We start from the raw sequence: 26,242 nt of genomic DNA, 5'->3' as shown, positions 1-26,242 counted from the left end.
AAATTTCTCCAGTCACCTTGAGGCGTCCTGTTCTACATATCTACCAAGTTTAGTAAAAATCCATATGGCGGTTAGGCCTAGATAAGAAATTAGCTCTCTAGCGCCCCCATTTTGTTTGATGGGGTCAATAATGGAGGGGTCCCCTCAGATTATGTGTGGTCATATACCTACAAAGTTGCGTGGTGATGGGTGAAACCCTTGAGATGTTCTACACCTTTATGTGATGAGCCACGCCCTCCGCAATATTCATTGCCTTATAGAAGCTCAGTTTTAGTAAGTTTTCCAACTTTTGCCAAGAGGGAACTTTAGATATTGCTCCCTAGATTATGTTCACCCAGTTTCATGCAGATCGCTCAAACTTCCTAGGAAGAGATCCATTTGAAGTGTTTTTCAAAACATTCAAAATGGTGGAAAATCTATATAAGCGGAAGTTATGGGTTCTTGAGGCAAATGTGTTCCTCATGAGGAGAGGCATCTCTGTGCAAAGTTTCATGTCTCTACCACATACGGGGCATGAGATATGCCCATTCAAAGTTTGACATTTCAATGGGTTGCTATAGCGCCCCCCTTTGGCCAACTGATGTAATATTGCTTCATTGGCATCCTCCCATGACCCTCTACCACTGTGCCAAATTTCACATGGATTGACCAAGTCAGTGAGGAGAAAAACGTGGAACACACACACAGTTTTTGTCATTATATAGTAAGATGGGATCAAATAAAAATGCCACTTGTAATGTTGTAGGTTAAAGGCATACTTGTGGGTACTCTTTTTGAACTTAGGCATCAATAAATTGATTGATTTATTAATTCGTTGTTGATTTCATTCAGTCAATGACTTGTTCAATGCGTCGCCCAATGTAATATAAGTCAGTGGAGCCCCGGGGAAATTCACATGGTCCAGAAAACATGTCACTTTTCCACAAGAGCTGCAGCTCACTGTGTGATACCTCCAGTGTCCAGAAATCTCTGCTCTGCTTCCTGAGGTCGCTGTATACTATGATGGATATTTATTTTACACTAATGCCATATGAAATGGGTGTATTTGCTGTAGGCTCACATATGAAAATATTTTTGCTCACAGTAGATGCATCATGTCCACACAAATTTACCGTGGTTTCATGTCTAGTATATCTGCAATAAATGCACTCTGATAAACAATAATGGCAGTATTTTTCTTTCCCCTGTTTTAGTTTTTGAATCTCACGCACCCAGCTTGCAAGAAATATGCACCTGTCGCAGTATGACTACGGTTTTGAAAATAGGATTAAATACGGTTCGACTCGTATGTGGCCCAGTTATGCAGTATGGTGTGGCAGGTCTTCACAGGTTCTGACTCAGCCCTGCATCCGCTCGCTGTGAGGAGAACAGCAACCCCCTACCTTCAGCTCCAGCTGAATTGTTATGCTGACATCATGATTCACAGAAAACACTTCCCTAACCTAGCTCTTGAATATTTGAATAAATTAATGTGACAAACATAATTAGCCCTCTCAAATGTTTCAGAATTATTGTCATCTCGCTATGAAAACTTGGAATATAACAGACTTAATTATAAAGAATTGCAGGTGCATGAATTATTTTTTAATTGGAACAAATCTAATTAAATTATCCACATATAAATCAGCACATGACATGCTGCACATAAATCATAGGAATCAGTGGAAATATTGCTAATTATTATGGTTTACATGCAGGCTCTGTTCACGCTAAGCAAGAAAATATATTTTACATCCAACACAAGCTACCTCATTTGTAGGAGTGTCATATCTAATCAAAGTGATGTCTCCCTCATTCTGACTTTGTACTGACAGTTTCTACCAAACACAACGTATCCAGCAGAACTAGAGGGGAGACTGAAGCCATCAAAGATAGAAGTGTTCAATGGTGAAGATAGATAGATAGATAGACATGAATTTGTACATCAATACAACCAGCTGCACTTCAAAGTTTGCTCGTGTCATTGCAGCCTCCCAGGAAGTTCCTCTAGATCATCTTCAATCATCACCTTTCCTCTTTTTTTCCCTCTCAACGGTATTTTAAAAATCAATTCCATGACAGACAGGAAGCCAGTGCAAAGATCTGAGAACTCGAGAGATGTGATCAACTTTCTTGATCTTTCCTGTTTGAGCGAGGTCTCCAGCAGCAGCAGCAGTCTGAGTCAGCTGCAGCTGTCTGATTTAATAGACTGTATTGTATTTCAGGTTACATCGCCGATTGTGCCGATTCAGTCATCTGCTGTGGTGTGGGCGTGTTTTGTGCTGAGAGTTGCTTTGCTCCACTGAGCGGTATACTCAACAGCTGCACTCCCTGCAAACATCACAATGAAAATTATTGGAAAATTATTTCTGTTCAAATATCGCTGATAATTGATGAAAGTGCGATGACTCTACACACAGGATTCATACTGGCTATACTGTAGCGCTACTGTGGCAGTATGAGTGTCGTAACGAGAAAAATATTTGAAGTAACCAGAAAGTGACTTTTGTCGATGAGTACTGATTAAACGTGTTGTCCTTGTCTGTTTGTGTATAGATCGGCTGCAAAGTGGTTGTGACTTTGTTCTTGTACTTTCTGGCGACCAATTACTACTGGATCCTGGTGGAAGGTCTGTACCTCCACAGCCTCATCTTTATGACCTTCTTCTCAGACAGAAAGTATCTATGGGGATTTACTCTGATCGGATGGGGTGAGTCCTGCTCCATTACATTCTTTTTGCATGCATGTGATTACAACATGATTAGCGGACTGAACGTGCAAATTACAGCATTAAAAATGTAAGGTATTTCATTCTTGATGACCTAATTAGTCATTTAAAAAACATGCTTTCAAGTCAAGTCTGTGATATTGTATTAATAAGCAGGTGAGGACAGTAGAAAATGGCTTGTGTCTGTGTAAAAACCCTGCATGAATATGGGCTTTACAGTTCCTGCATTGTACACACTGTGCGTATAAGTTACATAAGCACAGCGCATACAATGTGGATGCTGTGCTACCCAGGTTCTACCCACATGGGCAAATTACGGACTTCTTATGGAATCATTTCGAGTACTTTCTCATCCTGATGTCTGTTTCATCACAACACATTTTGTCTTTTATTGTTTTTCAGGAGTTCCAGCTATGGTTGTGACAGTTTGGGCGACTATGAGAGCCACGTTTGCAGACACAGAGTAAGTGATGTGCATATAAAATACAAACATCATTCTGGGTACCTAAAAGGATACTTAACTGTGATGCAGACCTATAAAGTGCATCAGTGGTTTTACTTTGCTGATCAGATGGTATCTGTGTCAAGTCTCCTTCACCTTTCTGTGTGGATATTTTAATAGTGAACTGCAAATAAAAAAAAAATCAGCTTTAAGCTCACTCTGGTACAAAACATCAAATGGATACACACACGTTTATTGTACACATATCAGTCCCTTTATAAATAATTGAATAAAAACACAGCGCACACACACCAAAGTTGAAAAGTCAGTTTTCTTCACAGTTCTCGATTAACAAATTTACCATGAACCCCTGTAGCAAAGCTTGAGGACCGGTCTGAGAGCTAAGAAGAATTACAGTGGCTTCACTCTCCATTTCTAAATCTTCACGGGGAAAACTGCCTCAAACCACCTTGGCGGGCCCTCAGCCCCCTCTCACTGGCACTATCTGTAGTCCCCGCATTGGTTCTGTACCACGGTCGGACATTGAGGATTCTGGAACTGAGAGCTTATGGCTGCTGGTATCCAGTAGCTGTCCAGTGGAACTAAACCACATATTTCACTCCTCAGTCAGCAGGCGAGCAGCTCCATTTTACGCCTTTTTGGGCAGAAAAACAAACCAAGTATGAAAGTAACCACAGCTTGGGCATGTAATGGTCCTCACTGGGCTAAAAATCAAATCAATTCACAGTAGGTGCCACAGTGGTTAATACTGACTGCCCACTGTCGATGCTTTTTTGTCCACAGATCTATGGATTTTGTCAATTAAGGACACAAAATGATGGGAAAAAATCAGAGGAGGTGACCTCAGTGTCCTCATTGGTAGCTGCAGCCTTAGTTAAAGCAGTTTTAACTCCTGTCACATTTTACTCACTGTGGCCTTGTTTTTCATTGATGTATATAAATCCTGTACCTCTGTGGAAACAGCACAATCATGGGCAGAAGTAGGTACAATTCAAAAACGTTGTAAGTCATAAAAAAGAGAAAAAAACACAAGTGGAATTTCTTTGATTAATAAAAAAAATAATTCTATAAATGCAACATTTTTCCAAGTTTCAATATTGGGTGAATAACGGGGGCTCAACATGCTTTACATACTGAACTCTGCATTTTTACAACCTCTGCTTACAACCTGCTCTCTCTCATGCGGGATTTATACGTCTGCGTTGAATTGATGCAGTACCCTACACCGTTGCCTGACATGCACCTCCCCAGAAACTACAGTACACATCGTGGTGACTCAGACCTCCTGTCTATTACTTTAAGCTGAAACCATTTCCCTCAGTGGAAACAAAGCTTTTATTTACTTTAATTTCACAGATAAGAAACAATAAATTGTGAAGACACTAAAGCCTCCCCAAATTAGTATTTTAAGTCTTGTGTGTGATTTATCCATATGAGCAGAGGAAATCTCCGCTAGTTGCTAGGCTAATTTATACAATGTAAAATCCCATAGGCTTGTGCTAATAACGTTAGCATGTTGTTTTTGTTTGGAAAACGTGTTCAGTATAAGACAGTTGTTTTGTCAGTGAACCTTGTGAGCTGTAATGGAGCCAAATTTTGTAACATTACCTTTGTTAAATGTTACTGTTGCCCCTGGCTTCATATGAGTAGAGGAAAAGTCTGCTAGCTGCTAGGCTAATTTATACAGTGTAAAATGCCATAGGCTTGTGCTAAAAACATTAGCACATTGAATTTGTGGGGAAAATGTGTCCAGATAAAGACAAGTGTTTGTCTGTGAAAACTGAGAGTTATAGTGAAGTTGATTTGTGTACTTGTGTTTGAAATTGTTTCCATTTAGCCATGTTTAATGTGTGTTTTTTAAATGTGTGTTTGGAATCAACTAAACTTTACAGTACTTCACAGAAACCCCACCGCCAACTAGTGTTTTGGAGGTGTAACTGCAGAGTGACACAAACACCCTACCACACAAGTATAAATGCTCACAAGGGCGTAGGCTACGGCGTAGGGTCAGTCACATGACTGTTGGTCTCAGTCATTCATGGCTCCCAATTTGTGCTGACAATCGCAGAATTTGATGTTATCTACAGGATGTGGTTTGTGCAAATGTTTGAGTAGAATGAAGTGATTTTAATGAAATATCACTAGGACCATTAGAAGTTTGAAAATCTGACAATAATCTGGGGAAATTTTGGCAAATTTCAAAAGACAATGCCTTTCAGACCCGTCAGCAGGGTACAGTGGGGTGCATCATGTTTTAATCAGATGTGACAGTTTAGGCAGAGTGAGCTGTTTTGATACCAACTCAAAACAGGCACAGATTTGTTATTTCAATGCCTTGGCACAAACTAAAACAAGTCTTTTTAGAACTGCGAAAGCCCCTAAACATGAAGGGGGCTTTATGTGAGGCCCAGGGGTAATGTACCAATTCAGTAGGGTGGAAATAACTTGTAAATATTTACTTTGAAAAATGGATTTCGTTCATTAATGGTTTCATATGTTACTTGTGTCTTGAATCAAAATGACAGAGGGGGGATGACAGAGTAAATGTCTGGTCTAAATCTCACTAACTGTGAAGCAATAGCAGTGATCATCAAGGTCACCAGTGTGGCACTGAGAGATCCTGGATCATCACACCAAGCGCCTTGATCCTCACTTATCTCTTGCTGATTCCTGTTATGATTTGTTGTTTGTCTACTGCAGGTGTTGGGACTTAAGTGCAGGCAATTTGAAATGGATATATCAAGTGCCTATTCTGGCGGCTATAGTGGTGAGTGCACGCTTATTGCTCGCACCTTTCCCCTGCTGAGAAGGAAATGATAGTGTTTTACAGCACCTGTGGCATAACAGTTGGTGGATAACATCTCATTATGTTTGTAGCTACACTAACGGATATCATTATGTTTCTATTTTATCTTCAGGTTAATTTTATGTTATTTCTGAACATCATCAGAGTCTTGGCAACTAAACTTCGAGAAACAAATGCTGGACGATGTGACACAAGACAACAGTACAGGTACTGGTTTAATAGTGCTGTGCAAAATTTTTAATTTCATTTCTGAACCTCACAAGACAAGCTGCTCCTTATGATTGATTTATCTTATGATGTATTTCTAACTCACATCACTGCCGACGTCATAACACTGTGAATGTGATTACTTTGATTGCATTAGTATCATGAGACAAGCTAAAATCACCCAAATAAAGGCTGCAACTATTGACTATTATCATTACTAATTAGTCAGTCAGATATTTAATGAAATTTTCTGGTACAGGACATAAATCCTCTCCATCAGACTCCACGCACAAAACAAAATCATACGATACAGTACCAAAATACACTTAGTTAAATCACATTAGTTCATAATCACAAATCAGCTCTATAATCATACAGAACAACCTTTGTTGACCAGAATCTATCCAGCCTGTGCTGCACCACATCCTCTGGGAACTCATTCCATGCCTTTACAGCGCAAAAAGTTTTTTCTCTTTTTAGTGGGAATCATTTTAGGGAGTTCCCTCTTAACTCGTACCGACTATACCAAAAGTTTACAACAGGCTCAACTGTGGTGTCATATTCCATGATCAAGCTTATAAACCTCCATCATGTCTCCTCGATGTCTCCTGTATACTAAAGTTGGTAGTTGCGATGTTCTTAACCTCTCTTCATATAACATCTCTTTGAGGCCTGGGACTAATTTAGTAGCTCTCCTCTGAACCTTCTCAATCTTTTCTATATATTTTAATTTATAAGGACACCAGACTGAGCTTGCAAATTCAAGATGTGATCTCAACAGGGATTTGTATAATGGCAAAAATATTTCCCTACATAAATTTTGAAAGGTTCTTCTTATAATCGCCAGCATGGAGTTTGCCTTTTTAACTTTTTCTGAAATGTGTGCGTGGAATTCAAATGAACTATCGACCACTACACCTATATCCTTTTCCTCTACCCACATGCTGGACCACCAGTTCTCCAATAGTATAATTAATTTTATTGTTGTTACATTTCCCAGTGTGTAAATGTTTTCACTTTTCTGAATTTAATTTCAATAATCACTCATCACACCAGTTACTCATGCTATGGAGATCTTCTTGAAGTTGGGCTGTGTCGGTGTCCTTAGTAATTATTCTAAACGTTTTAGTATCGTCCGCAAAAAGATACACAATAGATTGTAACATATCTAGTAAATCATTTATATAAACAACAAACAGTACAGGCCCCAACACAGATCCCTGTGGAACTCCAGAGGTCACCGGTTTCCAGACAGAAGTGGCACCATTTACCACCACCTGTTGTTTCCTATTACTTAAAGGAGCTGTATGTAAGAAATCTAAAGCAAATAATCGTAAAATCCTCCTAATATGTCACAGAGACTAAGGAATAATGTTCATTTAACATACTGATCTCACCGACAACAATAGTACAGCCAGAATATTCGCATTTAATAAAATATTTTTCGGTCTGCAAATCATGTTTATGTTTTGAATTTGTGTTTTGGCCTGTTGCGCCACCCACCGCCGTCTACCAGTCACGCAGTCAGTAGAGTCTCAGCATCAGTTACAGTTACGACTGAGCTACAGCAGCGTGACAAGCAGCATTAGCAGTGTCCCAGTACATAGCATTAGCAGTCTCCTCAGCTGTATCCCGGCAGCAGCGTTAGCAACAGAGAAGCCGGACTTGCTTGAACGGTCCGCTGGAAAACCGAAGATCACGGACGCGGCGACGTGGCCCTGCCACGGCAGCCGTCCGTGGGCAAACAAATCAGTCTCCAGCGTGCCGCTGTCCAGCAACCTCGAATCTGTAGGGGAGGGGGGGCGGACACGACTCGCAGCAGTATTTTGAATTTGATTGCAGTAACCGTTTTGGCCACATTCTTACATACAGCGCCTTTAAAAAGCCCTGTATCCAGTCTGTAACTCTGTCATCTATACGATAGGATTTTAGTTTCGACAGTTGTCTTTTATGGGGAACTGTATCAAAAGCTTTTTGGAAGTCCATATATGCAATCAACAGACTGTCCTACTTTAACTTTGATGTAACTTTGATTCTTCTAATGATTGATAATATAATATTGTTAGAGGTTCAGCAATCCTGCACCAATCGATTGTACAGAATAAATCTAAGATATTTGATTTAGAATGATGTAAAACTGAGAACTATTGTTTCCGGATACTATTTTAGCTCCATAATTTGCCAACACTGTGTGGTATTCTGTTAAGCTTATGAAATGCTGTTGTTTTGTTACTGTTACAGAAAACTGTTGAAGTCCACGTTGGTGCTGATGCCACTCTTTGGGGTCCATTACATCATATTCCACGCCATGCCGTATACAGAGGTGTCTGGAGTTCCCTGGCTGATACAGATGCACTATGAGATGCTGTTCAACTCCTTCCAGGTGAAGCTGCTGTGGTAGAAATGTCAGAAATTCTAATTTAGGTCTGAGGGCCCCAGTTAATTACTGTATCCTTTCAAGTTGAACAGATCTGATGATCTGATCAAGTCCTCAGGTTTAAAGTGTCTCTATCAACTAAAAAGAGTTTCAAGGTCTCAGGAAAACACAGGAGGGGATTGGTTACCTAATGCTCGCTAAAATAGCTGCTTATTGGTGAGATATTTGGTCGTGGTTAGATCTTAAAGGAATACTTCACCCCCCAGATGACTATTTGTATTTCAGTTACTCACCCAGTGTTACATTGAGGTCGTGAAGAAAATGTTTTTGTCGCAACTTCACATGCAGGTGCCCCAGTGGCTCAGAGCACCTGTCCAGTGCAGCCCCCTCGCTCTGACATCTCTCCATTTATTACATGTATAGGTCCTGTTTGTGCATGTACATGTATTTTGGGCCTGTGTTTATGTGACAACAGGGTAAAAAAAACTTGAATTTCCCCTCAGGTATTAATAAAGTATATCTTCTTCTTTTAAATGCCAGACTCTATTGACAAAAACATTTTACTTTGCTGAACACACGCCTCAACAGGTAGTTTGTGTTATTGTGGCTGACCTGACCCTTTAAAACAGTGGTTCCCAACTGGTGGGTCGCAGTCAAAAAGTGAGTCACAGGTTCATTCTGAAGTGACCGCAAGTGACACGTGAATATGTCAATTTTGGGGAAAAAAAAAAAAAAACAAAGTACAGTGAATATCTGGCACAGAGCTTTTACTCTGAAGTGCAGTTTCCTGCTGTAGAGGGAGTGAATAGGCTCGTTGGAGATGAGCTGCACCTTGCCTTGAACGTGTACGAGATCAGGCGGCTGCAGCAGGAGGCAGAGGCAAACAGCTGCCGTAAAGTTTGACAGTTTCCTGACAGTTTCCAGCAGCCTTCAGTCTGTACAGGAAGCCACAGAAGCACCCACATCCTGTCTGATATGATGTCGATTTAATAACGGTTATCAGACTCATATATCAGTTTGTTCTCTGTCTTCAGTTGTTTAAATTAAGGTAGCTTGAGTTATTAAAATGATACGGGCGATCTGTGATTTATGTTCTTGGTTCAACCTCCATTTAACATGAATTCTCATGTAAATCTGTGAATCTGCGCAGGCCTGGCTCATCTCGAACGAGCCTAATATCAGATAGCAACTTAACAGAGACAGCAAACTGCAAGTATGACGCTAAATATTTTAAACTGTGTGGACCTCGAACTAATGACTCAAATCTGGACCCCATGGCTGGACCAATGGGGAACCACTGCTTTAGAAGACGAAAGTCACACAATAACACAAACTAACTGATTGAGGCAGCAGTAGACCAGCAGCTCCTGTGTTCAGCAAGGTAAAATTACTGTTTTTGTCCATGGAGTCTGACTTTGAAGAGAGAATAGATGAGCTTCACTTATAGATCAGTTCCCTGTCAGTAAGGACTGTCTGTGAAGTTGTTTTCTGGGTGAGAAATTGATATGCAAATAGTCATGCAGGGGGTGAAGTATTCATGTTAAAGAGATAAAGAGGAAGAGAGGGTGGCTGATGATTTTAAAATACCACACTAAATATCAAGTTATACGGGAGCGTATCTATGTTCCCTGGGTTCTGTGTTCCCCATTTAACCCTGCAAAAAAGGTTCTATGTTCCCCACTTATCCAAAAAGGCAGGAAACATAGCAGTTGCATTAATACGTTGTTTTAACATCTCTAAACTAAACACACACAACGGAGCATAAAGGGGAGAAATTACAATCAGAAACTTACCCTTTGGGCGATCTATGGTGGGCAATCTGGGCAATTATATCCTTTACAGAAGGTTTTTTAATCCAGCCGTTAAATGCAGTGTTTCAGTCAGTGCAGATTTCTTTGAGCAGTCAAAGACCAACTGGTAAGAAAAGAATAATTATCATGGCCGAAATAAAGATAAATAAGCTGTTAAGTGCAGCGTTTTTTCGGGAACTCTGTTCAGTAAATCCACCATGAATATTTATTCGTTTTGAAATAAATAAATAAATAAATAAAAATAAATGCGTCTATGTTGTTGATCACGGATGTTGATATCAACTGTTCAGTTTCATGTTTCATACATGTTTCCCTGTACCCATAAGCAAACGGGGAAACGCATTAACTGTACATAAATATTTATCTTTATTTCGGCCATGATCAATATTCTTTGTTTACGAACACTGGTAGATATCTATCTTGCCACAGGTGGTCTTTGGCTGCTCCTGACGCTACCGTCATAAAAATGAGAGGAAGAAATCTGAGTATCTGATTGGTCGAAGGACCGAACTGAACTGTTGATATCAACATCCGTGATCAACAACATAGACGCATTTATTTTTATCACCAAACGAATAAATATTCATGGTGGATTTACTGAACAGAGTTCCCGAAAAAACGCTGCACTTAACAGCTTATTGTAATTTCTCCCCTTTATGCTCCGTTGTGTGTGTTTAGTTTAGAGATGTTAAAACAACATATTAATGCAACTGCTATGTTTCCTGCCTTTTTTGGATAAGCGGGGAACATAGAACCTTTTTTGCAGGGTTAAATGGGGAACATAGAACCCGGGGAACATAGGGATGACCCCAATTATACAGCTGAAATGTCATGTTGAGTAAACACAGCTGGTCTGGACATTTATGAAATCATTTTCTGCTCTTTTCCAGGGATTCTTAGTCGCAATTATATACTGCTTTTGCAACGGGGAGGTAAGCACTCAGTTTTGCATTTTACACCAGAACCCTTGCGTTATAGTTTAGCTCTTACATGGCTGAATAACTTCTTCTCTTTCAAGGTGCAAGCTGAGATCAAAAAGGCCTGGAGCAGGAGGACTCTGGCCCTGGACTTCAAAAGGAAAGCTCGGAGCGGCAGCAACACTTACAGCTATGGACCTATGGTGTCACACACCAGTGTTACTAACGTCACTGCCAGAGGGCCGCTGGCCCTGCACCTCACCACGAGACTGGGACCGGTGCCTGTGAACGGGCACAGGAACCTCCCCGGGTACGTGAAGAACGGCTCTGTCTCTGAGAACTCTATACCCTCATCGGGACAGGAGCTTCACATTCCTGATGAGGAGCACTCTGCTCATACACGGCCCTGCGAGAACGAGAAACCCTCACCTGTGGTGGAGGAGGAGAGGGAGACAGTCATGTGACCTCCAGGCCGCTGTGTATAGGGATGAAACCTGGAAAAAATAAATAAATCAAGGAACAGTCTCAGGATGGTCTGAAGGGGACGGCTGCATGCGTCAACACTGCCAGTTTTTTCTCCTGTGAATCAAGCCAGAACATTGCCGACTGATGCTCAAGGCAAAAAGGGTGTATCACTTATGTGAGCTGGGCCGCCTCGTATTTGAGGGATGATGACCCTCACTGTTGTGGCAAAATACTTTCAACTCTCATCAACCACCTGCCACAGTGAATGTGTGAAGGGATGAAAACAGACTGCCGTTTCTTGTTTCTTTTCCACTGCCATAACTGTTGTTATCTTGCTTTCTGTACGCTTCTTTGGAAAGTGTCTTGTTCTCAGCTTTGTGCATAAATAAAACGGGGGTTAGTTACAGTGTAGTTGCCAGGAACAGCCTTAATCACCTTCGTAAAGCCAGGTGGATCTTGAGTGCACTTAGTGAAGTACGTGTGGGCAGTTTCATCAGCAAGTTTTCAGATTAAGTCAGCGTGAGAAGACTAAGTGTAGGCTCAGCTTAAAATTCTTTTAATGCTACTATTTTGAAGTGTCCATTCATGCTTTCTGGCATGGGTTCTCATTCGTTCTGCATTGACTTAAATCCACTTCAGTGTAAAAGGGAAGGTACTCAGGTAATTGAAGTCCTCTGTTGTTGCACACCTATTTTTATACTTTAAAGTGGTGTTTTGGCATGGTCAGCATCTCTCTGAGGGTGTGTTATATAAGGCTGTGTCAGTTTGTTGTTTTTCTAAATGTACAGTTTCTGCTGTTTAGAAGGACCAAGTATTCATCTCTCTAATTACAACAGATTTTGAAGAGTTCTAATGAATGTTTCATATTCAAATTTTCTCCTAAAATACCTTCACACACACTCACACACATACACACACAATACGATGCCAAAGTAGGAATATTTCTTTGAAGACTGTCTCTCTCTCTCTCTCTCTGTGGGTTCAGTGTTAGCTGAGGTAAAGACGAACGTTATGGAAATCTGACAAAAACAGTATCATATGTTCCCACAGAGTTTTCAAAGGAGGAGACCCCATTTTAAAAACACAGGGTGCAGGAAACGGTCATATATTCCAGTGGAATGTTAATTAAATGAGGATTCCAAGAAAATCTCAAATTCAGCTGGAATTCCAAGAGTGACATTTGTGGTGGATATGAAGGAAAACCCCAGAAATGAATAACACACAGTAATTTTTACAAATGGTTCAGTGTTATGCTGCTTTTTGATGTGTATATACAAGTCACAATGTTTACAAAGATCAGAAATACATTCTAATTGTGAGCTAATAGTGTTCATGTGTATGGATATGTTATAAAGCTATGTTTCAGTGTTTTTTTATTTCCACGTGTTTGTTTACAAAATGTTTGCAATATTTGATTATGTACATAGTCCAAAACAAAACTGGTGAATATATGTACAGGTGATGGAGGGCATTCAAACTAGCATTTAATGAAGCATTCCACAAGATATGTTAATCTCTGTAACTTGTAATTTACCGCACTTAACCTGCATGGTTTGCAGTTTAAGTTTAGGAGACCTGTTATACCAAAGAGAAAAGGCGCAATACGCTGCCACAGAGAAAAGGGTTGGAGGGTTTTTTTTGCAGTATTTCTTTCTATTTTCATCCACCATCTTGTTTACAGTGACCAAAAAGTCTTAACGTTGCAGTAAAATCGTCTCAGACAAAAAAAAGAATTTGCTACTGGTAGTTAGTGTTGGAAAATGTCGAGATTAAAATGTTGAAATAGAGCACCCCCACAGATTGAAGTTTCTTTATAGATGTTCAGTTTCATGTAAACAGCAGTGAGGCAAATGGGGAAACCATTCACAACACTCAGTAGCTTAGTAACAATGGACTGAGATCATTCATACTGAAGGCTCCACTCGGATTTTGTACTGAAAATTGTCTCAAGAGCTAAATTAGTCCCTGTTTGGTTTGGACCAATGTGTCTGATGGAGTTGTGATTTAGATCACATTCAGCTTAATAGAGTTTTACCTCACATTCATTTTAGTTTGTGACCAAAGCTAATATTTTCCCAGTGTTATTCCACATTTTTTCTCATATCATACAATAGTGACCACCTTTGGATTGTAGGCGCTTTTGCCCTCCTGCTGTTGTGGTCGAAAGCATTCTGGTTTCACTTCATAGTCCAAGTAGTATTGACCAATCACGTCTGAGTTGGCTTTAGTCGCCTGCAGGCAAACAGTCCACGTGGAGCGCAAAAGAGACAGAACACACTGAAATGCAATCTCGGACCCATCAGTAATCATGTGTGTGTAGAATTAGCTGCAATGTTGACTGGACCTGTAAACAATGAGTGACACAGTGAGCGATGAAGTCTTGGCCGTTACCTCCAGAGGCTTCATCGTTGTCAGGTGATCACTGATGGGTTCTGAGATTGTCCATTTTGTGATATAGAGTTTTTCTCCACCTGATGGTAGATCCATTGAGGTGTGTGTCTGTTCCAGTTTGTACTGCCTACAAGTTCATCCAGCTAATTTACACTGCATCTACAGGAGTACGTAACACTAAAGTTAATTCATATTTTTGCTAAATAAATCAGACAACTTTACGAACTGTCTCCACTGTTGTGTAAAGGATAAGTCTGTTAATATTACGTATTTTTCTCATCAACAAATTCCATGAAAATACCAAAACCAACAATGAACTGACTTATACAGAAAGTATATAATGATATAGCTCATTCCTCTGTGCCATACACCTCTATTGTGTCTCAATAACAATCAAAAACACAATATAAAGGCACACTGTGTGCTGGGTGACATTTAAATTTGTGAACAAGGGCACTGTATATTTTTTTTGTGTCAATCTCACAAACGCCTCGTGTGTGCCTAAATACTCCCTAGCACACCACGTGTATTAATCAACCCGGCCTCACTCTGAAGTCGTCGAAATCTGGCACTTAGGCAGTGACTTGCGGCGCAGCCGGTTGTGGTTATAGTTTAACGGTGCTGGGCAATGTCGGGGAAACGTGGCGGGACAAGAATGAAAGTTACGGCAGCGAAAGTCCAAGTAGGGCAGGAGGGAAAGGTGGTGGATGAGTCCAACAAACACTAAATTTCACCTGGAGAGCGGTGTTCGCATCCCGTAAGATTATATCGCCAAATTTATTTATATATGGCTAAACGTAACCACGTGCTTTTGTTGTCTAAACCCAACCACGTGCGTTAGTTGTTGGAGGAAAAAAAATTGCAGAAAATTTGCATTGTTCTACTAACATATTGCACTTATTTTGAAAGAGACTGTATGTAAAAGGTAAATTTCTTGTGAAAACTGAAGTGTATTTTGAAACGGCGTCCCAGAACGTCAACAACCAACGCACCCAGGGTACCATTCACATCGTATACGGATGTGGAAGGTCCATGACCAAACATCGATATGTGAAAAAGTCGCAGGAGTGAGAATGTGTTGTATCAATCTGCTGAAAACAGTTCCCAACAAATGCGCCATTTCCTCATGATTGAGAAACGTTTGCTAAAAGCTACAGTGCCCTAACCTGGATCCAGATGCCCCGCCCCCAACAAATTCTAATTTGCACTGCACGGGGATCTGGCCCCGATGAGCAGAGCCCGCTGAATCGCCTATCGGACCAATCAGATCTACCTGCGAGAGGCGGGCTCTGGGCAGGCGTAACATTATGAGGACAACGAGTCTTAAAGTAAACAGCCAAGATGGCAGCTGCCAAAGGACCATGTCCATTCAATTAGCTTTGGAAGAAACACTAAGCCAACTACACTTTTCTTTATCCTTGAGAGAGGAACAGAGGACTGCCCTAGAAGCTTTTGTTTCCAAGAAGTTAGCCCCACTGGTCGGCAAACAAATGGGGCTCAGTGCAACGAATACGTCACCTTGTTTTTTACTCTGATTGGCCATCGTGCTATCCAATTCCTTACGGCGACATCTGAAATGTCTCAGTTAGTGTCACCCCTTGGGTAGCAAGGCTGTATCGGTGAGGGCCAGACTCAAAATCTTTCCAGATTTGAGTCTGGATTTCCAGGGTAACAGTGCCCTGCTGTTTATTGATATCCGTCACCTGTTTCAAAAGATTTGGAAACACGTAAGAGACAAGGACATGGTAGGAAAGTACTGAGGGATGGTCTAGCACATTGATGGTTTGGGTATTTTCACGGCATTTCTTGGCAATAAGAAAAATCTAGACCATTATACAACAGCTCACCATTAGCAGATGAATTCTGAGAAGTGCATTCTGGCTCTTCAGTGACTTCAACTTCAACTTGAACATTTCCATGGGGGTCAGTCATTATTGTAACTTCAGGTTGAGTCTGTGACTACAACAAGTTAGCGCTGGCTGCAGAGCACAGTGACCGAGGTGGAGGGGAACTTTACAATACAGCATCTTAATGTCTCTACAGATATTTTTCATATTTAACTGGCTCATTTTAGCTGGTATTCATTACATTTCTCACAACTCTGGAAACTGTATTCTGAATCTGTGCCCCATTCAGGAATACAGTTGTACAGCATATAAAAAATGCAGTTGACTGAGGCAGCTGCTCAAATTCAATCTGTCACTGTTGCCGTTGTGCAAATAAACATATTACCTTGAGTGTAAAACAGTTTTTATTATAAAAAAAAAAAGGTGGCTTGTATCAGAACATGAAAATCTTTTTATAAAAAAGAAAAAAAAAAAGGTGGAAAATTATATTTGAGCACTTTAATACCCTATCATACAGTAGTACTTTGTTCTGATTGTATCATGTAAAATGATTGTGTTTTGGAATCAAGTGTACAATAAGGCCAATAATCATAGAGCTAATGTTGTAATTCATTGTTTTCAAATACCTCTCGTGGAAGTATAAAATGTGTGTCGTTGTTTTTTATTTATCTCGTGCTGAAATGTACTCAGTGGAGTCGGCATTGGTCTTCATGCTTTAGGTAACAGTATGTGGGCAGTGTTTGCTGAGACACATCTCGCCTTCTCATCACTCTACAGTGATTTAGGCCCGTTGTAGATATTAGTGGAAACTAAAATAGGAAGATGTTTTCTGGTCTCTAATGTTCTTCAGTGAATTGTGAATAAGACAATAAATCTGTAATATTACTGTACTCTGATATTCTTGTAACGTTCATGACTCTGAAGACAAACGATGCATGTTCTTGTGTATGTGTGACCTCGAAGTCTTTTGTTTATTTCAAATATAATATACAAATTTCATTATAGAAAAAAAGTGCGCAAAATGCTTACAGTGAAAAATATGAAATGATCCTTCTCAGTGTTTGTCCATGCAGGGCAGAGTTCACTTCTGAGCTTTCTTTGCTCCCCCTTTAGCCCCTCCTTTGCCTCCTTTTTCTCCTTTGCCACCTTTTTCTCCTTTGTCTCCCTTCTCTCCAGATTTCTTCCCTTTCCCGTCACCAGCTTCTTTCTTGGATGCTCCCTTTTCACCTTTGTCACCCTTCTTTGTTGATGCATCCTTTTCATCTCCCTTCCCCTCTTTGGCACCCTTCCCCTCCTTTTTGCCCTCCTTTGTCTTCTTCTCTCCCTTTTCACCATCCACTTTTCCGGAGACTGTTGTCACCTCCTCTTTTTCTTCTGCTTTTGCAGCTGCAGAGAAAAACAAGAAAAACAAATGGTAGAAGGCTTAATGGCAGCATCAGGTATACTCAGGGCCGTGCCTGTAGAGCTAATTGGAAGGGAGAATTTAATACAACACAATGCCGGGCTAATTAGGTTGCATGTAATGGAGGCACATCTGTTTCTATCTGTACTAATAAGCATGGTCTATTTATTCTTTGAATGGAATTGTTTGACATGTTTTCTGGGTGGGAAATGGAGAACAAAAGTTTACAGCCAGCTTTGTGTGAGTTTACAGAGAAAGTTTTTCTCATTATCAGTCAGGAGGTGACACCCTGAAGACGTACACAACTAACAGAGGTTAGAAAAAAATGCGTTAATATTTACAAAAGAATATCTCTGTAAAAGTTTGATATTTTCAAAAATGTTGACAGGGTTTCTTGCTGAGAGTTAGGTTATTAGATATTTAACACACTTATGGCTATGTGGTAAATATGAAGCTCCCGAAAGCTGCTGGGTAGCAGAAAGTAACAACATTTAAAACATGCAGCTCCTACCCAACTTTGTTTTTTTACACTTTGGTTTTTTACTACTCTTTAAATGAATGAGCCGTGAGATGTTATTTAGTGAGCTTTCCAGATGCTGGTAGTCAGATTTTGCTACATTCAGAGCATGGCCAGTGGTTTGCCCCTGTTTCCAGTCCTTATGCATTAGACCAGGGGTGTCAAACATACGGCCTGTGGGCCAGAAGGTCATATGTTTGGCCATTTGAGGGCCGCCAAAGGGTCCAATCTGATCCACTGGATGACCTAAACACTGAGGGCCCTATTTAGATGGTCTAAAGCGGACGGCGGATGGCGGACGGCGCATAATCCATGTCGCAAGTGTCATTGCTATTAAGATGCAGGTGCAGTTGTCATTTTCACGCCCTGCGCCCTCTTCGTCTAACTAGCAAATGAACTTGCGCTTCTCTGGGCGTGTTCGTCTAAAAATGAGGAGTGGTCAGGCGCAGTCATGGCGCGTTGCTAGTTAGATGACGGGAAAAGCAAATGCGCCAGTGACCAACAAAAACCTGGTCTAATTTCAATGCCGCAATATTTCGCTGTTAAACAAGTTAGTAATATGCGTCTCTAGGCGGGTGCACAACGCATGTGCACTCTGCTCAGACACACACGGAGCAGCCACACATATGCAAAAGATAACAAATAAAAATATGATTACAATGTGAAAGGTTATTATTGTGCACATTAAAATATTTATCAGAAACACGTCTTAATGGTCAGTCATTAATCAGAATGATCTAATCGCAGTAATAATGATCATCATAATCCAGGAGGTCCAAGCTCGCAGTGTCCGAATATACGGAACTGCGAGCAGACCTCCACGGGCTGATGATGCATAGCCTGTAAAATGAACTTGTCTTTCCCAAATGAATTGTGATCATTTTGGCATGTAAATCACAAAATCAAGATGTGAAAACGTTTGATAAACTTTATTTTGACATAAACACAACAATAACCAGCTTCTGTGAACTAAAAACGTAAACTTATAACCCTACAAGTACAAATGTATGTGTAAAAAAAAGCTTTTAGAACGTAAAACTGAAGATCATCTTGTCAGGAGGAGGATGCACAGTGGCCACACAGCCCGCCGCACAGCCGGGGGAAGCTCTGCAGCCCGCGCGCAGCCAGACCAGACGGCCCGGGTGCAGCCACAGGACCAGCCCTTCCTGCACCTTCAGGCGGGCGGGTTCAGGGTGCTGGAGAGGGAGCTGGGCTCTCTAACCTCCGGGTTAAAATAAAATTGAATAACTTACAATTTGTTGACAGCGTTTCTCTCGTGCGCGGGCGCTCTCTCTTTCTCTCTTGCAGTCTCACTCTGTTTTTTTCTTTTGACTTTTCTAAGATGACAGATGCTGAATATATACTCCCTATCTGATGCTGTGGCTATTTGTGGTTGGCTGAGAGGGATGTGAAGTCATTAGATTGCAGCTGTGTTAATCAAATCAGGTTGGGTTTCCATCACGTGTGCCAAACGTGCCAAACGGTGCCAAGCCCCTTTGATCTGACATCAGATGTGACGGGACAGTCGATACAGAGATACATTTATTGTCTCCTCAGCTGTAAAACGCTCACTCTTTCCAGTTGGTAGGTCTGCCATCTAACTAGCTCTCCGCCGAGTGCTCCAGTCACGCCTCTCTTAAAGGGAATGAGAGGTGACACTCTGATTGGCTTATGGAATGATACGCCCAAAACACACCCATGACTAATTCACAGAGTAAGTCCAACCCTTTTAGACTCTCAACGCGCTGTCTAACTAGCAAGTGACTGGTACACGCCCATGCACCGTCCGCCGTCCGCTTTAGACCATCTAAATAGGGCCCTGAGTTTTCTTCTTGTGAAATGCTGCTTCAGAGGCCTTTTGCAGTTCTTTTCTTTCACTTCAGTTTGGTGTGGTGGTGTCAGGATTACTACACAGGAGTGGAAATGTACAGAAAAATGCACATGTAATGACAGTGAGTAGTCGACTAAACTGAGACATTTTGCTGAAATTGCATTTATTCTTCTGAAGACATCACAGGCAGTTTGTCATCTGTTTTGTAAATGAATTAACGTTTTTAAAATGCACTTTTTTAAACCAAAAAATAGTCAAATTTGGAGATGTTTATTATTTATAGGATATTACACAATGGTTTAACTGGTCCGGCCAGTGATCAAATCGGACTGTATGTGGCTCATGAACTAAAATGAGTTTCACACCCCTGCTTTAGACTAACTGGCTGCTGGCTGTAGCTACATATTTAAAGGGGCTCTGTGTGAAAATTCATGTTTCTCACGGAGGTAGCTGAGCTAGCAGCTAATGGCGCTAACTCCATAAACATCGCTTGACAACAGCAGAACTGTAACAGTACTGACAGAGCTAAAGGTGTTAGGGGGAACTGGAGGATTGGTGCTACACTTCTGCAATCATGCCATCATGCTATCTGTGGTAACTGCCATATAAGCGCCGTGCAAAGTAGTGTTGTGTTGTTTGTTAATGAATCAAAAGAAAGAAATCAAAAGAACGAATCTGTTGAGTGAACGTACTGAACTGAATCACTTCCGGAACTGATTCATTCATTTCTCAGTTCAGCTGAGCTCAGCAGCGAGCGTGCAGCCCGGGAGTGGAACTGCCGATTCAGTCTGTGCGAACGATGAATCACTCGCGAGTTGCGAGGCAGCCAGGGTGCAGGGAGGAACTGCCCGCCATGTGACAAATCACTCGGTGAACGAATCACTTGGTGAACGAATCACTCGGTGAACAACGTAGCCCCGATCCCTGAGTGATTCAAATCATTTCTTCTCAGCGATACACTTTCATAGGGACTGTTTTCTCCAAGCTAACAGCTAATGTAGCTAGGAGTCAAGCCACATGAACACGATCACACATCTCCCCATTGTTTTAACAGACTTAGTTTCCAGATAAACAAACTTAAAACGTTAGGCTGGCCAGTAACGAGACTCAACGGTGCAGGGCAGACGCAGCAGCAGCTCAGTGAGTCAGACTACGCAGTACACAGTCAGGCTCCTCCCACCAACCACTGAACGATTCGGTGAACGAATCTTTTGAACGAATCTTTTTAATCAACTGATTCTAGTGATTCAGTAACATCTAAAGAACTGCTTTGCCCATCACTAGTGCAAAGTGGCGGTGAGCTAGCCAGTGCACTAACATGCATGCGCAGCCGGACTGGTCAACCACAGAGAAGCTCAAATTACTACAGGCACAAGGAACCTGACCTCATCCTCTGCGCAGGACCCCATCACCGCACTACATCTTTACATAGCAAATAGGTTTGCTGCTTTATTAATGCTCTTAATGTTGCACACAGAACCTTTGATAGTGGTATTGATTTTTGCATCCAGCTCTTTGAGAGATAGGAATTAATATATTTCCCGAAAATATCAAAACTATCACTTACATTTTGTGGCATTTATCTCCAGAGCTGTTTGATAAAGCTTAGATTTCCACATGAAAAGACAGGCTGATGGTGAAATAGGCTGTCTGCATGTGGAAATAGTGAATGTTCAAAGGCTGTTTAACTCTTGATGCAAAGCAGACCCTGCAGCTTCTTCTTTCAATTAATCTAATCATGTCTAATTTATTCTTTTGTTTGTTTTATTTATTGATTCATTTGTTCACAAAAACTTAAATCAGTCTTTGAGGATGAAATCAAAAGTTTCCAATGTTTTGCAGAAAAATAAAAACTCCAAAGGCATTTTCAATTCGCTTTTTTTGGAACATGTGAACCCACGCCATTTTTGTTCACGCACAATAGAAGCAGAATTGCTTTTCCACATGGAAGACGTACCGCTAAAATGAAGCTGAAACTAAGCTAACCATGTCCAACAGACCCTAAACATGTAAAGGCCTCAAGCAAGAGTTAGTAAGTGGATATAGATCAACAGGAAACATTGGTGTGATTTTACACTTCAGCAACTATTGTTTAAAAACTGTGAAAATCGCTCGAAGGAAAGATTGTAGTTGGGGCCAAACCAAGCTTCATCTTCCTTTTTTTTCTTTCCAGTAGCAAAGCAAACATTTTCCCGGTGCTCTACAAACACTGCACAGACACTGGATATACAAACGAAAGCCAAGAAACCAAATGACAAACACACACCAAATGTCGAGAGTTGCCGGAGGGGGTCAGAGTAAACCTGAAAAGATTTCAGTCCTGTGTTTTACTGCGTTGGATGAATCCAGCTGACTTAAAATAACCAACCAACCATCAGAATGTTTGTGAATAGATTTCTTTGTGTTGATTGAATTCTGAGACCATCTTCCGCTCTAACCCTCATGCATTTCTCATCTGCTCATCAGCTCCTTTATGTTGCCTCTCTTTCTTTGTGTTTCTTTATATACCAGTCTGATTCAGACAAAGACTTGGAGAGATGATGCATCTGTGCAATGGTTAAAGCAGGGGCTGGTGATGGCTAAATGAAGAGCTGTAATTAAATGTCAGCATGGGAAACCCAGACATGTTCCACACTGTTCCAATTTTGGTCAAACTTGGAGTCCTGTTGTTGACGTGCTGTGTATGGTAGTGGAATAATTAAAGGTTAACATTGCCTGCTACAAAAGGCCTTGACCCTCACACCACCATTAAATGTCAAAACTTCAGCTCAGATACAGTTGCTAGATTTTTTTAAAAAAAAACAAAAAAAAACATGAGGCCACAGGACATTTTGACATCGTGACATTTCAAATAAATCACAGTTCAACCTGAAAATGAAAATAATATTGTACATGTAAGTAAGACGTCATAAGTTACGTCTCTGCCAGCAACAATCTGTATTACTGGTTTCACAAATGAAGCCAGTTTTATTAAAATTAGTTGGTAACACTTTTTATGCTAATCGTTAATAAATGGCAAATTCATACTTAATTAAATGCCTGAGGCTGAGAGCAAACCTCCCTGCCCTTCCATGCGCCTTCATGGAAGCCTAAGGCAGGGAGAGCAGCAGCAAAGACCCCCGGGAACAGAACAGAGCAGCATCAATGACAAACAGAAGTGACATTAATAAGTCAGACACAGCATGAAAAGAAGGAGCTGGGGTGGAGGCAGGTTGCAGAGCAGCTTGCAGAGGAAGCAGCAACTGTAGGCAGGTCAGAGCAGTTTAAATAGGGCACCATGAATGAGATTCACCAATTGGTTGCATAGAAAGGAATCATGTGATCTATCAGCTGACTCTCTTACATCAATCAGCTGATCCATTAGTTGATTGATGGATCAGCTGATGTAGCTGGGATGTGAGCTGAGCTTGACATCGTGTCCTTCCTGAACTAACGCTGTGCTCAATTTAATTATTTTACGATTAACAAACAATGAATGATAATAAGTAATGTTTAGTAACTTTTATTAATGCTATAGTTTATGTTATTTTAACAGTTCATCGTTGCACACATTAAAGGGATAGTGCACCCAAAAATGAAACTTCAGCCATTATCTACTCACCCATATGCCGATGGAGGCTCAGGTGAAGTTTTAGAGTCCTCACAACATTTGCAGAGATCCAAGGGGAGAGGAGGTAGCAACACAACTCCACCTAATGCAGGCTTACTTGCGCGTGAGACAAGCAAAAGCACATGAACACACATGAAGGCAGTGCCCATGTCTCACGGTCTCATGCAAGCGCACACACGTGAGTGCGGTGCACAGAGAGACAGTTAGAGCTGCAGCAGTATGGAGATATTTTGTGGTTTCAATTATGTGTTTTTGGACGTTTGAATCTGGGGCGCCGTCAGCCTCCATTAGGTGGAGTTGTGTTGCTACCTCCTCTCCCCTTGGATCTCTGCAAGTGATGTGAGGACTCTAAAACTTCACCTGAGCCTCCCTCGGCATATGGGTGAGTAGATAATGGCTGAATTTTCATTTTTGGGTGCACTATCCCTTTAACATCTTACCTAATATATTAAGTGTTTTGTTTATGGTTAAAGCTGGAATGCAGATTTTTTGTCTTCCCCCTCTGCCAGTGAGAGTAATTACATAAGCACTGTCAGCGCATGCTGTTGACCTCGTCCATCTCACTAACCCTAAAGAGCACTCTCTTGAAGAGCATTTCTTTTTTATCCGGAGCGTTCACTCCAGAAGCTTTTCTTGGACGCTTCTTAGGATCCTCTGCCATAGCTTCTGCCACTGCTGCTCCATCACTATGGTCTTCCACTCTTTCTTTTTTTGAATTCTTTACTTTAAACTGTCAACATATACGATATCATAAGATACAGATTAAAGGTCCAGTGTGTAGGATTTAGGGGCATTTATTGGCCAACTCGTTCTCACTCCAAAGTCATCGAAATCCAGCACTTCGGCATTGACTCCCAGCGCCAGACACAGACAAAATAAGCTGTCTTTTAACGTCAGCATGATACGCAGACGGTCGTTGTCATAGTTTAACAGAAGAAATAGAAATGGGTCCTCTCCCATGGAGTCTGCCATATTGTTCTACATTAGCCCAGAGGGGACAAATCATACACTGTCTCTCGATAGGGCCATTTGCGTTTTCACAGTTCTATACGCTTTGCATACGGGAGAAGTTTCATTCCTGCAACCTCACCACTAGATGCCACAAAATCCTGGACCTTAATTAAGCACTGAGAAAACAAAATGAAAAGCAGTGCCAAACAGCAAAATACAACAAAATCTAAACAAATAAATCTCTCATCTCTCCCTGTCTGCTCTGGCTGATTGATGTATAATGTAACATAGAGAGCGGACGTTCATTTACATGCAAAAGTCCAACACACTCTGGCTTTAATAACTGGTTTGTAAAACAACAGTAAACATTATTTGGATGGCTATAATAAAATTGCAACTGATGATTATAATACCTTTATTATAATACCTTTATATACCACTAAATTATTCATGAATACTGTGTAGTGCATCATAGATATTATTTTGGGTGGCCATTATAAAGTTGCAATGTTTATAGATGCACTGCACAGTATTTATTAACCATTTAACAAGTTATTATAATCATCAGTTGCAACTTTATAAGCCATCCTAATAATGTTTATAGATTAAAGATAGATTAAATAAAGTGTACAAAATGTAAAGGCAACAATAAACTGTCTTAATAACAGAGATTACAGCATGATTAATAATTATTTAACTTTTATTAATTACCTTTTGTTAACTGTAAAATAACTATTGACTGAAGTTCATTTAACCGTCAATTTACCAAGTGTTACCGATGTGTTTTTCTTTCTGAGGAACAAAGCAGGACTTGTAACCCGACTAAATTCCTTTTCGCAAGTCCGTCACTCATCAGCCTGCGTGCTGTGAACCTCAGATGACCTTTTCCCCACTGCCCCTTCAGAGCTGTGATGGAAAGATGTGTGATAAATGAGTCTGAGTTGTTAACAACAACAGCGGCCATGACTGCTCAGCGACACAGAGAATTTCTACATTCGTAACTTCTTGAGATCCTGCACTTTGGATGTGGATGCAGTAGGTCTGAAAGGAGGAGATGGCAGATAAGGGACGGTGGTAAATATATGGTACTGATTCACGGCTCTTCCTTTCAGTCCCTGCATTTTATTAAAAGTTTGTGAGTGCTTGTACGGGAGATGGATGATAGTTAGGTTCCTTCTTTTTCTGTCACAGATATTGGCTGTGAAACTGGACAGCTTTTGTTTCTCGTACTTTGACCCAGATGCTTTTAACAGCTCGGTAAGAAAGTGTAAATGGAGGTGCAGAGAAATTCTTAATGGAGAATTTCAGATATCTCAAGAACAACAGATTTTCTTTGGAAACACAAACAGATTTCACAGGCTATGTGTGAAAAATGTAGTCATGCACACGTTCAAAAGGAAAGAGTGGGCATTTCTTGGTCCTCATGTGTGACATTTAATTAACTGTGAAGTGATATTTGATGTTGTTGTCACTGACTGTTTTGGATTTCTGAAGTGCAGCTTTGCATAATTAAGCCTTCATTAAAAAAAAACAAACAAAAGTTTTGATTATAAATTTCAGTTTATATTGTGATTTTTACCACTTCACATTCAACACTGCATGCACTCTCTATGTGTGGTCATTTGAGCCGTCAGATATTATTCAATTTATTTGCATGTTTCATTTCAGCGTACCCTAAGTATGACATAATCATTCAGGAAAAGCAGCTTTACATTCATATTGCTCTCCTCCTTAGTTAATCCAGAGGCAAACATCACAGCATGGGTAGTTTGGAGTTCAGGGTTGAGAGCAGCTAATAAATATGTTTATCCTCACTCTTCATAAAGGCTGCAGTCAGTCCCCTTCAGCCCCTCTCCCACAGCCGCATGGTTGATTAGTTATACAGTCACGAAAGAGGATTTACTCAGATGCATTAGATCAACTCTTTAGACGACACTAGA

General features: G+C 40.8%; 1 protein-coding gene across 1 annotated transcript in view; it reads left to right on the top strand.

Annotated features, from left to right (window-relative positions):
* pth1r (parathyroid hormone 1 receptor) overlaps positions 1-16,869 on the top strand; it is a 75,214-nt gene extending 58,345 nt beyond the window's left edge. The window contains exons 7-13 of the mRNA XM_049597633.1: positions 2,536-2,689; positions 3,110-3,170; positions 5,871-5,937; positions 6,089-6,183; positions 8,425-8,566; positions 11,262-11,303; positions 11,390-16,869. Coding sequence (XP_049453590.1) covers positions 2,536-2,689; positions 3,110-3,170; positions 5,871-5,937; positions 6,089-6,183; positions 8,425-8,566; positions 11,262-11,303; positions 11,390-11,752 — 924 coding nt within the window. The 3' untranslated portion in view covers positions 11,753-16,869. The remainder of the gene's footprint in view (positions 1-2,535; positions 2,690-3,109; positions 3,171-5,870; positions 5,938-6,088; positions 6,184-8,424; positions 8,567-11,261; positions 11,304-11,389) is intronic.
* Positions 16,870-26,242: the final 9,373 nt, after the last annotated feature.

This window comes from Epinephelus fuscoguttatus, linkage group LG15 (genome assembly GCF_011397635.1).
Source record: "Epinephelus fuscoguttatus linkage group LG15, E.fuscoguttatus.final_Chr_v1".
Lineage (NCBI taxonomy): Eukaryota > Metazoa > Chordata > Actinopteri > Perciformes > Serranidae > Epinephelus > Epinephelus fuscoguttatus.
This window is presented reverse-complemented; position numbering and strand designations above follow the sequence as displayed.